Source organism: Cyprinus carpio, chromosome A8 (genome assembly GCF_018340385.1).
Source record: "Cyprinus carpio isolate SPL01 chromosome A8, ASM1834038v1, whole genome shotgun sequence".
Classification (NCBI taxonomy): domain Eukaryota; kingdom Metazoa; phylum Chordata; class Actinopteri; order Cypriniformes; family Cyprinidae; genus Cyprinus; species Cyprinus carpio.
In genome coordinates, this window is record NC_056579.1 from 13,558,701 (window position 1) to 13,573,328 (window position 14,628).

Consider the following 14,628-nt stretch of genomic DNA (forward strand, 5'->3'; position numbering starts at 1 on the left):
AAGCAGAGTGATTGTTGTCAAAACAGCTACATTGCTGTTTGATTTTAATGGTTGGATTCAGTCTGGAAGGCTAAGTACATCATCAAAAAATAAAAGAAAAACGCTATCACATTTACTTTCACTGTATCACATTCACATTTACTGTTTTTAAGTACCTTAAATGTATATATTAGTAAGTACATATTACCTTTTCAAAGGGTACTACACCAATGACAGTTTTGTACCTTTTTTCTGAGAGTGTAGGTGACCAAATTGTACACCTATTTGTGGAAAGTGCCATTTAATAAGCTAAAGAAGGGTAGAACAAGTGTTCATAACATACGCTTTATATTTATATAAATGCATTTTCTTTAGCTTGGTTTTGATTTTTCTAAATCTATTTTAATTTTATAGTGATAATTACAAAATTAAATGTATTATTGGACAGAATTAGCCGAACTCAAACAGTTGGAAGAAGTTTTATAATCAGGTGAGTGTTTCCCAGAGCCCCTTTCTAAAATAGCCAGCGGTGGACTTCTGAGCAGGCAGACGGGAGGACACTCAGTGTCCTCATTCCTGAAACAGAGCCAAACCTGACGACACTGAAGAGTTAAGACCTGTCACACAAACACAGGTTCAGATTCACACAGGTACAGAAATAAACCGTGAGCTCATTCTCTCAGGTGTTCTTGTACCCTGTGGTCACCAACTGATCTCATACATGGAGTTATGACATTCTCAATGTTCAGCATCGCAGCAATGTGCTTGTTAATTTGTATTGCTCTAATTTATGTATGTATGTATTTGTATATATGTACACTACCTTTTTAAAATTTTAGGGTCAGTAAGATTTTTATTATTATTATTATTATTACTTGACAAAGATGCATTAACTTCATCAAAGGTCTTCTTTCAAAAACATTTTAAAAATGATACGATCCTCAAACTTGTGAATGTCACTGTATGTTCGCATGAATACTTGTACAAGGGTTATATGTGAAATGCAGTTTATAGTTATGCTCATGAGTGAATATACCCTTGCAGAATATGCAAAATGTTAATAATGTAAAAAAAAGAAAAGGATACACCCCATCCCCACCTCTTAATGCATGATGTTGCCTTCTTTTGAGCATTATTAAATGTTTTCCTCTTTTGTAATAGTTGCGTATGAGTCCCTCAGTTGTTCTCAATGTGAAAAGATGGATCTCAAAATTATGCAGCCACTGTTGGAAAAAGGTCAAATATGCAGAAGATGCTGGAAATGCCTTTGGTGTTATCAGGTGTACTCAACCAGAAATATGTAGATTAAACATATTTAATTATTTTATTAGAGTATAGTCTCTCAGTTTTAAAACTCCCAAAAGGCCTTGTTCCGTCCAAATAATATGAAGCAAATGGCTTCAGTAAGAATGTATAACTTCAAATTCCATGTTTCTGGACTAAAAATTACTGGAACAGACTGGCAAATCACCCCCTTCTCTCTCTCTCTCTCTCTCTCTCTCTCTCTCTCTTTGCACAATAGAATCACCATCTGAACTGACATGTTCTCCACGTTTAGTGGATAGGCCTCTCTGTTTCACAGACTAAAAGCCATGCCAGCTTTAGGTGGACAAAAGCGTCTAAGGGGCTAAAGTTTAAGTACAAATGAAAATTTCAGGACTAGAAGATAAGCCTAATTTAGGATTAACATCTAAACATTATAATTGCTCATTTAATCCTTGGTGGAAAGTGCAGTTGACTCTAATAGTTTCAATTCCAACAGGGATTTGGGCCTATTTCTGCGTCAGTTCACTTTCAATTGCTCAGTGAAGTGTTACAGTCTTGGGTGATGGAGATCCCTCATCTGGAGCTGAAGTTGCTACTGTTGAAACGCTGTATTTGCTTTATATTGTGTGCTTTAAATTGTCTATCTTGTCTATGCAGGAGCAGTGCAGCTGCAGCCATGGGATGCGTGCTAATTATAAAGGATTATATCTCCTGCATGTTGCATTAATGAAGAGAATGGTTTCACTTATCAGAGAGTCATGCAACAGGCAACTATACTGTATGTGATGGTTTGAAACTGGAATCCGCGCGATGTTTATACACAGCAGCACTCGTGCAAGCTCTAGAGCCTTATCTGTAAACACGAGCTTGTGTATTCAGACACGCGCATCTCTCCAGATGATAAAGGCCTAGCAATTGCTGCTACAATCAGTTCGAATGCTGCATGCTTGAGTGCATTAAAATATGTGATTGTAATAAGTATTTTATTTTTAGATACACCGATAATTTTATGGGTTTTGCAATTGCATAGTATCATACGAGAAAAAATATACTAAGCAAAAAAGCGTAGCTATATGTTTAGATATCTTACTTTATGATATAAATAACTGTTTCAGTCATATTTGATAATGGATTAATTAATATTTGTCAATATATGGCGTCCCTAAAATTCACACTGTAACTTTTTAATTCGCCAAAATTATACATTTAAGTTTATGCCTTATTTTAAGTACCACGGTTATTGTTTGTAGTGATACGCTGAACTATTTGAACCGCTTATTTATTAGTATTATTATTATTATGACAGCGATTTTAAAAATACATTTTAAAATTGTGTGTCTCATTTTCCCTCACATCATGAATATTTTGCTGTGTTTGTGAAATTGTGAGCGTGAATTCCGGAATGGTGTGTAAATGAGGATGCTGCGTGTCGTTCAGCAGGTGAAAGGACTGTTGCGCGTATCTCCACTGACCAGGGAACGGCGCGTATCCCGCGCGAGCTCAAGCTTCCCCAGGGCTCCGGTCTCTGAGAGCTCTGCCCAATAAGAGCGGAGAGACGGCGGGCTGTCAACATTCCTATCGCCCCTCTCTCTCTCCCCCCTTCGCCCACCCCTTAGTTCTGCAGTTCGCACAGTTCATCGCCCCGGTTTATCTCGCGCAGTCTGCTATCAGCGCTCGCAGACTCCAATGGAAAAACGAAGAGGCGCGTGTTTCACAGCCCTGCCTGAACGCAAAGCGTGTGGAGAAAAAGTGGAAAAGTTGGCACTCTTTCTGATCAAATTGCACCTCACCGAGACTACATCTGTTCTCAAGAGGAGGTGAAAAAAGAAAAGAAAGCGCACCCTGGACCTGCCGTCTGGCTTGGATTATTTCTGCTGCGGTTGCCAGATTTTGGGGAATACTTTTATATGGCACGCGCTAATATCCGGGCAGATACATGATATCCGCCCGTGCATCGTCCGCACGGAGCTCTACATCTGTCCAGCTATCAGCAATCCCAACTCTAGCAGGTCCCCGCGGACCTAAACGGTCTTTACACCGGTTTCCTTCCATTCTGTAATCGTGTTTTCTTATCATCGCTGGAGGACACGCTCAATATGTTTAGCTGCGGTAAAGTTCTTGGGTCGCCCCGGATTCTCAACAGATCTACTGCTGTTCCCGGAGACTCAGGATTAAGACATATAATCAGAAACAGCGCCGGCTCATCCTACGGTCCCCGTGCGTCCTCGCGGTTGTGTTGCGCGCTCCTGTTTCTCCTGCTCATCCTCACACCGCGCGTGGACTCGTCCTGGTGGTGAGTAGCGTCCAGCATCCCCGCGCGCCGCCGCCGGCCCACACTCGCGCGCAGAAGCCGGGTGATTTTTTTTCTTTTTTCCCTCACTTCACGGTGACTGAGCTGCTGTCAGTTGGGAGACTGAACATTTGCAAATGTTTATTATTAGGTACATTATTCTAGTTTTTATAAGTGACAGTTCAGTTTTATAATAACAGAGGTTTGCGTTTAAGTGAGGTATGTAGTGTGTACAGTACTGTACTCTTAAAACACATGGAGGAGAGGTTAATGAAAAACAGAGGTTTAAAACCTTGGAGTAATGTTTTCAATAATATCTGCGTTTTAATGGTAATATAAAGTCTAGGGCTGGTTTCAGGGTTTTTGACTTTTAAAAAAGCAATTGCTGTCAGTAATTTGTCAGGGCGAAATATGTTGATGTTCGTTCCGCGCAGACGAATGTCTTGGTGCCCATAGTACAGTATGCTAAACATAGACTATTTTAAATGAAGAACAAAACTTTATTATTTAGTCATACTATGCAAATATAATAAAGTGATAAAACATACTGATATAGCTGTTGTATGGTTATCTTCTCAGGCGAACGCGCGCTGTTCGCGAGCGCCTGTTTGGCGTGGTCCGAATAACTTGTAATCTAACTTTTGTGGTTACTAAAACAGTTTTTTTTTTTTTTTTTTTTTTTTTTTTTTTTTTTTTTTTGAAAACGCTGTTGAAATATGTATAGACCTATACTTATATGTAAACGAATACATAGTTTTGAGACCCCCAACCTTATGTTTTTATTTCCTTTGGGGAGGTTAGAGCCATAATAATGGGTCTCAGACCCCCCAAACTCCACATAATTCGCACCCTGGTGGTGGGCAGACAGAGGTCGGGAGATGGCAGTCGACTCAAATGAACACACACGTCGCGCTTGGTGCAGGAACGCAGCTTCACCGCTCTCCCCACCAAGATATTGGCATTTAAAACACAGTTATTCTAAAAACACACAAATCACACAAATCACATGCTTCTCCCCCTCAAAAAAGTCTCATGAGGGATGGGGTTTTCCCCAGAGCTTGTGCTTATGTATAGTAACAGGCCCTGCATATCATTATATCACAGTTATGGGTCTGGTTTTCATGGTGTGCTTGAGGTGTGGTGCCAGCCAATAACAAGAGGAATAAATGAAATAACTGCAATATGTGTCAGGCCTCCTGGTTAGATATGTATGCACACACACACACTTAGCTGGTAAATACAGTGCAATGAGCCTAAACAATCATGAAGAAATCAGCCACATGTCAATTTCTCACATATAAATGTAGTTTGGGAATGGTTGGGCTTTATGAATACACAGAATATGTGTGCATATTGTTGTGTGTGTGATTAAGAAGACAAAAGCTGATTTAATGTTTTTGCTCATTATACCAAGAATAAAACATGCATGTACTACAGTGACCTCTGTTGAAGATCATATACGTTCATTACTGTAACTTGCTGCAACAACAGTATCTGAAGTTACAGTTATTACTAACAGCTCAGAAATCAGTTAAATGTTAAGCTTGATGTGCATGGAACTAAGAAAGAAAGAAACTAGAGGAAAGCAAGTCCTTTGTCACTATTGTGGTGTAATAAGTCAGGCTGACATTCCCAATGTGAGGCACTCACCAGAGCCAGAGAGAAAGGGTTCTCTTTCACCCTCTTTCTCTCTTTCTCTCTCTCTGATCTGCTCATCCATCACTTTAAGCAGACAGAGCAGGAATCCTCTTAAGCTACTGGGCGGCTTGTTAGCGTCTCATACTAGTGGACGGATATCATACACACACACACACACACACACACACACACACACACACACACACACACACACACACACACACACACACACACACACACACACACAGATGAAGCCAGTTGTAAGCCTGCCCCTGGACTTCCACACAAATAGAAAGGTGTGTGTGTGTGTGTCCTTTGAAGTGAACTTCATCTTTGACCTTTTGTTCCAGGGCTGGACAAAATTCAGAACTGAAAATTGGACACACCCCACAGGATGTTGAATTGGAATTCCTATCTATTTATCTATCTGTAAGACCTTTAACCTTTTTTTAAAACAAGGTCAACATGTCTTGACAAACTTTGCATTTCTAGTTAAAAATTACAGTCAAATGAATTTCTTTAATTTCTTAGTTTGATTCTGAATGACTCACACACTAGTTTTGTAATGGTCCAACCATATTGCAATCTGCATACATAAAGATTGCAACATTATGGCACATGTAAGTTCCAACAGTTCCCAAGTGATCCCTATAGAACAGCAGACCCCTGGAAACCTAATTTTGATCTTCCATCAAGGGCCTGAAAATTTTTTTCCTTAACTTGCTTTTCTGTCTAATCTACAGTATATAAAGGAGAAAATGTGATTAGACCAATAATGAAAAAGACAAAGATGGGAAGATACAGAGAGATGGAGAGAAATAGGGAGGACAGGAGTTTTCACCCTCTGTTTGGGAAGTAGAAGCAACAGATTACTACAGTCGAACATTCTTTACCCAGTCAAGCCTATCTACACACACAGAGAGACATGCAGTGTAGATGAGAGCAGATTTTACTGTGTTTTTACAGCATGTGGTTGTGGTCCTGTGGATAATGATTTACTGCTGCTGGTAAAGCCAACCTGCAAACCACCACAGTTTGTGAGACCAGCCTGGTGTGTGTGTGTGTGTGTGTGTGTGTGTGTGTGTGTGTGTGTGTGTGTGTGTGTGTGTGTGTGTGTGTGTGTGTGTGTGTGTGTGTGTGTGTGTGAGCGAGTGTTTCCAAACTCTATCGAACACAAAGCACAGGGGACGATAAAGCCCTATAATCACAGTCAAATGAGGCATCGGAGTGGGAGGAACACAGTCATAATAAAAAGGCTGATCAGCATTCACAAAGATTTTTTTCAAAAGGTAAAACCTTCATTTGTCATTAGAAATGCTCATTTTAGCAGACTAAAATATTTGAAACTAAATCCTGCTTTCGTATGACATGAGCGAGTGTGTGTTTGTGTGAAGGCTGAGATCAGGCTTGATGTGATATGGTTTTGGGTGTGTATGAGAACGAGAGGGATTTTATGCCAGTTTCTGTTGCCGTTAGACAAATAAATATTGAACAGTGATGGATTGAAACATCAGAATGTGAGTGAAATCTATACAGATTAAATCTCCTTCTGTTCTGATTGGCTGTTTCGATTAAGTAGAACCAAATATGACATCAGATAGTCTAAAAAATGAAAGATTTTACCTCAAAATGCAAGGTTATCATCTAGGGCTCAAAAACGTATTCCAAATCTGTTGATGTTGCACTTATTATGCAATTGCCTTCAAATAAATCATAAATAATTGTTGGATTGTGAATGTCATGTTTATGACAAATGTCAGTTTGCCAAACTTCCCTCTGAAATTCCACTAATGAGTGGTAAGATTCTGGGAATGATCAGACTCACTCATCAGATTCTTTGGCATTAGACAATGCGTAATCACCGAATGTTTACTGATTCAGCACTTTTGGAATGATATTTGCTCACAAAAACCACCTGGCAAAAACTGCTGTGATAGATTGGAGTGATTCAGGTTTTAAGCCTCTATGTTTGTATTTGTTTTTCAGGTATATTGGAGCCCTTGGTGCCCGTGTGATCTGTGACAATATTCCCGGGCTGGTGAATAAACAGAGGCAGTTGTGTCAGAAGTATCCAGACATCATGCAGTCGATTGGGGGCGGGGCTAAAGAGTGGATTCGAGAATGCCAGCATCAATTCCGTCATCACCGCTGGAACTGCACCGCACTGGACAGAGACCACACAGTTTTTGGGAGAGTCATACAGCGCAGTGAGTACTAGGAATGTGTCAGTGTGTGTTTTGGAAGCAAAAGCAGTCAAATAATTTTTTTTTTTTTTTTTTTGAGAATATTTTTGAGTCTTTTAAGCATTTATTTTTTATTTTTTTAAAAAATACAGTAAAAACAGTAATATTGTGAAATATTATTAGAATTTAAAATAACTCCACTCTTCAGTGTCAAATGATCCTTCAGAAATCATTCTAATATTTTACACTTTTGGTCAATTACATTTGTCCTTGCTGAATAAAAGTATTATATATTATACCTCAAAAAACATAAAGAAGCAAAAAGTTCTCAATATTTATAATAATAAGAAATGTTTTTTGCCATCATGACAAAAAATTACATTTTTAAATATATTTCAAAATATTACTACTTTTACTGTATTTTTGATAGAATAAATGCAGCCTTGGTGTTTTTTGAATTTGTTTTTTAAATTTATTTTTTTATGTTTTTGTGTGTATATGTGTGTTTTTGTGTGTGTGTTAAATGTTTGTTTTTGTGTGTGTGTGTGTGTGCTTTCCCTAGATCATCATACTGTAATGTCACCACAGTAAATCAATATGGATTAGAATAGAATAATGATATTTTAAACAGTTGCTCTCTCGAGGACACATCCATTGCTGTTTATCACTGTGGGATATTAATGAAACACCTCGGATCTCACAGGAAAATCCAGCCACATTTACACAAATCCCTGGCCAGGTGTGATAAACAGACAAAACCCCAAAGGATCATTTAATTCAGTCTGAACCTGAAGTTTATTCAAGAAATGAGCACTGTAAATGTGCTTTCTGTTTGGCTTTCATACAGCGTTCCAAAGATCCCTGTGTGAAAATATCACCCCTCCAGCATTCTCTATGCCTCTTCACCACGTAAACAGGCATAGTGGATGTAAATGTTTGGAGAGATGATTCTGGCAGCCGGACAGACTCTCGCAGCACTGTGCGTATTCAGTTTATGAAATGGAATTAGAATTGGAGCGGCTGCCAAGAGAGGATTCTCCTATAAACAGCAACTGTACTATTAAAAAAAAATCTATTTTTCTTCAGAGAATATATATCTGTATGAATAATGGACCGATTCAAACATAGATGTCCTCCAGATGTCATTGTACTACATGAGCACAGATCATTAAAACACATTTTAGCTGCAACAGGAAACTGAAAACGACTTCAGAACAGCGTGAGAAGGATAACTTTACACTGAGATCTGGGCAGGGGGTCCTAAAATAAAAGACTCCATTAAAACAATATTTTAAGTCTGTGAAAGTTATTTATATACACTAGAATATACTGTAGATAACTTCAATTTTATTTAAATGCTAGTGTACTTGACATTTGGCAGATATATTTAAAGTTTAAAAAATGTAATTTTTTATGTCTCTCATGTAATTTAAAAGATATTGGCTTTAAAAATCGACCCTAAATCTATTGATACGTCCTTTAGTAATGCCATATAATATTCATTTAATGTTATAATAAGAACACATTTTACTGTAATAGGAGCATCTTACCTGTCACAAAAAGGCAAGAAATGTAACATTACAGTTCAAAAGCAAAAACTACTATCATTTTTTCAGTATATCTTGTTGAATAGAAAGTTCAAAAGAACAACATTCATTTAAAATGCAACTGTTTGTGTCATTTTAGATGTGTTTATTGTCAAGTTAATGCATCCTTGCTAAATAAGGCTAAAGGAATCAGTGTGAGTGATGTGAGTCCAAACATGCAGGATGCTTAGAAATAGCAGGTTAAGGTTAGAAAATGACTGTGGCAGTTCACTATCAGACTGCTAGCCTTCAAACTATTTATCCTAGCAGAGAATGGCCCACCCTGGAGGGATTAGGCCTGTACTAATATTTAAACAAAACACTTACACTGAGGCTAGTCATGCTTCTATGGGCAGGTCTCTAGTGGACAAATCAGAAGTGCTGTTTGGGATTATATGACAGCGGAGGGTGTAATTAAGTGTTTGTGTTTGTTGTGGCTTCATGAATCTTGTCTTCGCAGGCAGTCGTGAGGCGGCGTTCGTATATGCAATCTCCTCAGCAGGAGTGGTTTTTGCCATTACCCGTGCCTGCAGTCAGGGGGAGCTAAAGACGTGTAACTGTGACCCCCACAAGCGCGGCCGGGCAAGTGACGAACGAGGAGACTTTGACTGGGGTGGCTGCAGTGATAACATCAACTATGGGATAAAGTTCGCCAAAGATTTCATAGATGCAAAAGAGCGAACAGTGAAAGACGCTCGAGCACTCATGAACCTTCATAACAACCGCTGTGGGAGAATGGTAAGGTTATATACATTCAAGATAATATAACTCTACTTGGAGAAACCCTACAAAATAAAACACCTATTACAACTAAACAGCTCAGTTTTTTGGCATGTAAATACTGACACACTGACATTGTTCTATGATAACGTTAAACTTTTACATTATGCAGCTATTCTTGGCCACGTGGAATCTGTTCATAGGGATGTTTTCTTGGTTTCTCTGTTTTACAGGCTGTAAAGCGCTTTATGAAGCTGGAGTGTAAATGTCATGGAGTGAGTGGGTCGTGCACTCTGAGAACCTGCTGGTTGGCAATGTCGGATTTCCGTAAAACGGGAGACTACCTTCGCAAGAAATACAACGGAGCCATCGAGGTCACCATGAACCAAGATGGGACAGGATTCACAGTAGCCAATAAAGACTTCAGGAAAGCCACAAAAAATGACCTGGTGTATTTCGAAAACTCACCTGATTACTGCGTCATGGACAAAGCTGCAGGTAAAAAGGAGAAAAAGTGCAAAAAACACAAAGTAACTAAATATTAATTTCCTGAAGGAACTATCACTGGTTGCAAGGCACTAACAGAGTGTTAAAAGCTCTAGTGCCTACATAGGCAGCATGAATTAGGGGGGAAATAGTTACATTTTTAGGTAACTTTTAATAAAAAACAATAATGTATTAGTAATTATTTTATTACTTATGTAATAATAATAATAATATATTATATATTTATTTGATTATTTATTAGATTTTTTATTTTATTTATTTTTTTCTTTTTGAAGATTGCTTCTGGTTATTCCTGTTCCACAAAGAATACATGCATTAAAAAACAAATGTTTTTTTCTTATTATTCTTAAAAAGCACAAAGTTTACAAATAATACCACACATCATGACCACTGACATGATCTACAGCACAAAGTCTGAAGGTTAAGCTGTCCAGGTTGAATTAATTGTCCAGTTGTTTAATAAATAGGGTTTAAGAGTTTAGAATAAACCAAGCCTAAATGTTTGAACAATATCAGTACAGCAATGCCTTTCAAGCAGTGTAAACTCATTTAGTAATAATGCAAGTAGCATTAAACTATTGTGACTCATGCATTACTAATGACACAAATAGTTAACTCTGCTGCTGCTGACTCACTCACTCAGTATTAACAAAATTAATGTCAAACTTGGGTTTCACAGATTTCTCAGAACTACGAGTTAGATTATACCAGACGTCAGAACACAGGATGTGCTGCTCAGCCTGTCTGATGAGTGAAAAGCCAGAATATAGTACCAATTCCTTGAAACATCCTGTTTATGAGAGTATAAAGAGCTTTATTTTTCAAGACCAATAGGCTGAGTCACCTGTTACTTTCCTTAGACGATCCTCATTCCTGAGATCCATAGTGGTAGACTATGTTCATTTTTACATGACTCAATATTGTAGAGAACAATAGGATTCAGTAACTGAGGTAAATTGACCCTCACACCTGCCCTGCCCTAAATCTAACTATAAACCTTAAGGGTAAAAAGGGCAACAGCGACAGGGTCAGATGGTGTGGGAATTTTTTTTTTTTTTTGTTGCTCTGTTAATCCTTGTTGCTCTCATACACCTCTGTATGTATCATCTGGAATACCTGTAAAAATCCCATGTTCAATTGGTGATGTGTCAGAAATAGACACATTTTTTTCAATATTTGTATTTAATATATAAAATACATTATGAATATTATTACATTATTTATAATTTATATAGATGGATTATTTATTTTATTATTATTATTATTATTTTTTTAATCTCTGAGTGATACTCAGTCAAACATTCTGTTGTATTCAGTCCTACTTTGCTGTTTTAGAACGCAAGAACACATGTGAACACCCTATAAGAAATGTGGACACTATCTAATTATACAGGACATTCTTAAGACTGACTAGCCGACTCATAGCTTAGACAGCATATACCTACTGGAAACGTGTCACGTTGCCTGGCTATGGCAGTGTGTTTCTCTGCTTTCTGAGATCAATACTGCAGCTCATGCATCAGTGTGATGGTTTGAGTGTGTGTTTGGGTCAGACAGACAGCTCACAGCTCAGTGATTTCAGAGGGTCAATGCGCTTACCCCCTAACCACCACCAGCACCACCACCCCAGTGGAATTTGCACCCCAAGGATATAACAGGCTCATTTTTCAAATCCCATTCTTTCAAAGCTGCCAGCACAACCATCACTCTCTGGTTCTCATGGCCGCAGGGGAGGCAGAGATTGTTTTTTTGTTTTTGTTTTTTAAGAGAGAGACCATCACTGTCCACTGTGTGTTTAACCTTGCGAAACATCAACATACAGCCTCACCCAAACACCATTCTGATTATGTATGGTCCTATTGTCCCTGTTACTTTGTGTTACAAGAAAGTTAGCAAGTACTCTTAAAAATAAAGAAAATGAAGTAAAAAGACATTTTTTTGTCAGAATGATACCGTTTTAGGTCCCCCAATTAACCTTTCAATGAACAGTTCTCAAAATAAAAATTTTTTTCTTAGTGGTAAGAACATTTTAAAACAATCTATTGAACCTTTTTTCACTATAAAGAACATTTTTGTACAAGGAAATATTCCATGAATGTGAAAGGTTTTTCATGGATCCATCAATGCCAATAAAGAACCTTTATTTCGAAGTCTGTATTTCTGCATCTGTATATCTAATAAGTTCATCTGTTCACATATTAAACATAGTCAGAGAAATCACTTTTTTCCTTTTTTTTTTCTTTTTTCAAACTGTTTGATGAACTTATAGACAGAATATGTGGAAAAAAAGAAGAAAAAAAGCATGTATTTTATTTTATGTATCATATCTGGGACATTAGGGTTTAATGGTAATTTATTAATCACAAGAAATATGCATTTACAAATTTGAATCTTTATGATTTAATTATTTTTGTTATTAACCTTTTAATTGTGTTTTCTGGTAGTCAAGACTTAAAAAGAATGAAATATGGTTATAAATACCAATATAAACATAAATATAAATGTAGAAATGGTAAGCAGATATGCATACTAAATATGTTAATATAATTTGTATGAATAAACAAATGACATTATAATGAATAATAATAACTATAAAAAAAATTATTTTAACAAGAATATTGTTATTGTAAGATTTTAATAATAAAAGAGCATGGCGCATATATAAAAAATACATATAAACATAATTTCACACTAAATATATCCTAGTAAAATTATATTTACATTTTTAATTAATTTAATTTAATGATTAAATGATTTGTTGACTCTTTTTTTTTGTGGCGGGTTTAATACATTATAAAATGCTTTATTTTGGGGGTACAAAAAACAAAAAAAAAAAAAAAAAAAAAAAAAGTACAACGTAAAAAACATTTATTTTTTCCTGTATTTTGTTTCCTTTTTTTTGAATTTTTCTGTTAGTGTGTAATTTCCCGGCAGTGATCTGCCAGTATGCCAGTACTTTTTGTTTGTTTGTTTGTTTGGCTGTCAAGTGGGCCACAACTTGACAGCCTTTGCATTCTAGGTTCATTGGGTACTGCTGGTCGGGTCTGTAACAAGATGTCCCGGGGGACCGACGGGTGCGAGGTCATGTGTTGTGGGCGGGGCTACGACACCACACGCATAAAACGCATCACCAAGTGCGAGTGTAAATTTAAGTGGTGTTGCTCCGTCGAGTGCAAAGACTGTGAGGAGGCTGTTGACATTCACACCTGCAAAGCTCCTAAACATGCCGAATGGCTGGACCAGACCTGATACACGGCCACTTCCCCTTCGTTCCTCAGGATTTTGTCCACGGCATTCTGGGATATGAAGTCCATCCCTTGCATTTTTTTTTTTTACCCTGCCCCCCAATCCCTCTTATTGTTGCATGGCTTTATTTGAACTTATTTTGTGAAAGCACTACAACTGAAATCTACATTTCTCATGAGCGCCTTGCACACTTTGCCCGATATGGCAGATCTCTCTCTCTCTCTCTCTCTCTCTCTCTCTCTCTTTTGAATTGATCAGAGGACGGTAAAGGTTTAAGATTCAAGAAAAACCTGTGCTGTAATATGTTGGTGTATTTTTTGTTTCGTTTTGACGTGAGAATTTTGTTCTGTGAGTGTTGTTTTGTGACAAAAGTGTGCTGCTTTTAAAATAACATTTTAAACCGACTCTGAGCCTATCAGATATTATCATGGCTAACAGCTGAATATGTACATCATATGTTATTGAAAACACAACTGTGTGCTTAACATACATCACGTGCCCATACTGGACAGTATTTTACCCTGACTGTTGGTACTGAATATAACAGAATAAATGAGGCTGGTCAGAAGGGCTCAAGAGGAAAAAATGGATGACAGCTATGTGGGCTGCTTACTGCACATGGAGCCCTAACAGAGAGTTTCTCTGGAAGCTACAGAGGTAATATTAATAATATAAATGAGCATGCACTAAGGACAATAGCTAACAGTTGAGCGAAAAGGGCATGTTATTATAAAACTTATCTTTGCCTGTGTAAAAGTGAAGAAAGGTGTTAACTGGCTGTGAATGGTAGAGGTGTAAGCTCTCTTTAGTTCTCCTGTGCTGTGGTACTTGTTAACTGTGTTATTATGTTTTCAGCAGAAGTTTATATAAAGACATTAAGTATGACATAAAGAGTCATTTTATTTTGCTTTTCTTCAGCATGCTCTTCTGCCGGTGTATTTTAATTTTTTTTAAGCCAGTTACCTTAGCTATAAATGTCATGTGACTAATTGTTCTGGAACTGCAGGATAATGATTTCATGACAGCACAAGTTCACTTTATCCTTTTTTTAAAGTCATCTAACATATGTCATCTGACAGGTAAAATATCTACTATATTATAGTGATAATGGGGCCAGTGAGATAAATAAGATATGAAACTGTTTTCAGCAATGACAATAATAAGAAATGCTTCTTGAATACCAAATCATTTTATTAGGATGATTTCTGAAGGA

The 14,628-nt window shown here is 37.4% G+C and overlaps 1 protein-coding gene across 1 annotated transcript; it reads left to right on the top strand.

Moving 5' to 3' along the window:
• The first annotated feature begins 2,614 nt into the window (after positions 1 to 2,614).
• LOC109065732 (protein Wnt-2b-A) lies at positions 2,615 to 14,306 on the top strand. The gene is made up of 5 exons (XM_019082731.2): positions 2,615 to 3,538; positions 7,160 to 7,380; positions 9,403 to 9,680; positions 9,896 to 10,160; positions 13,189 to 14,306. The coding sequence occupies exons 1-5, from the start codon at positions 3,342 to 3,344 to the stop codon at positions 13,416 to 13,418; spliced, it is 1,191 nt and encodes a 396-aa protein (XP_018938276.1). The 5' UTR covers positions 2,615 to 3,341; the 3' UTR covers positions 13,419 to 14,306.
• Positions 14,307 to 14,628: the final 322 nt, after the last annotated feature.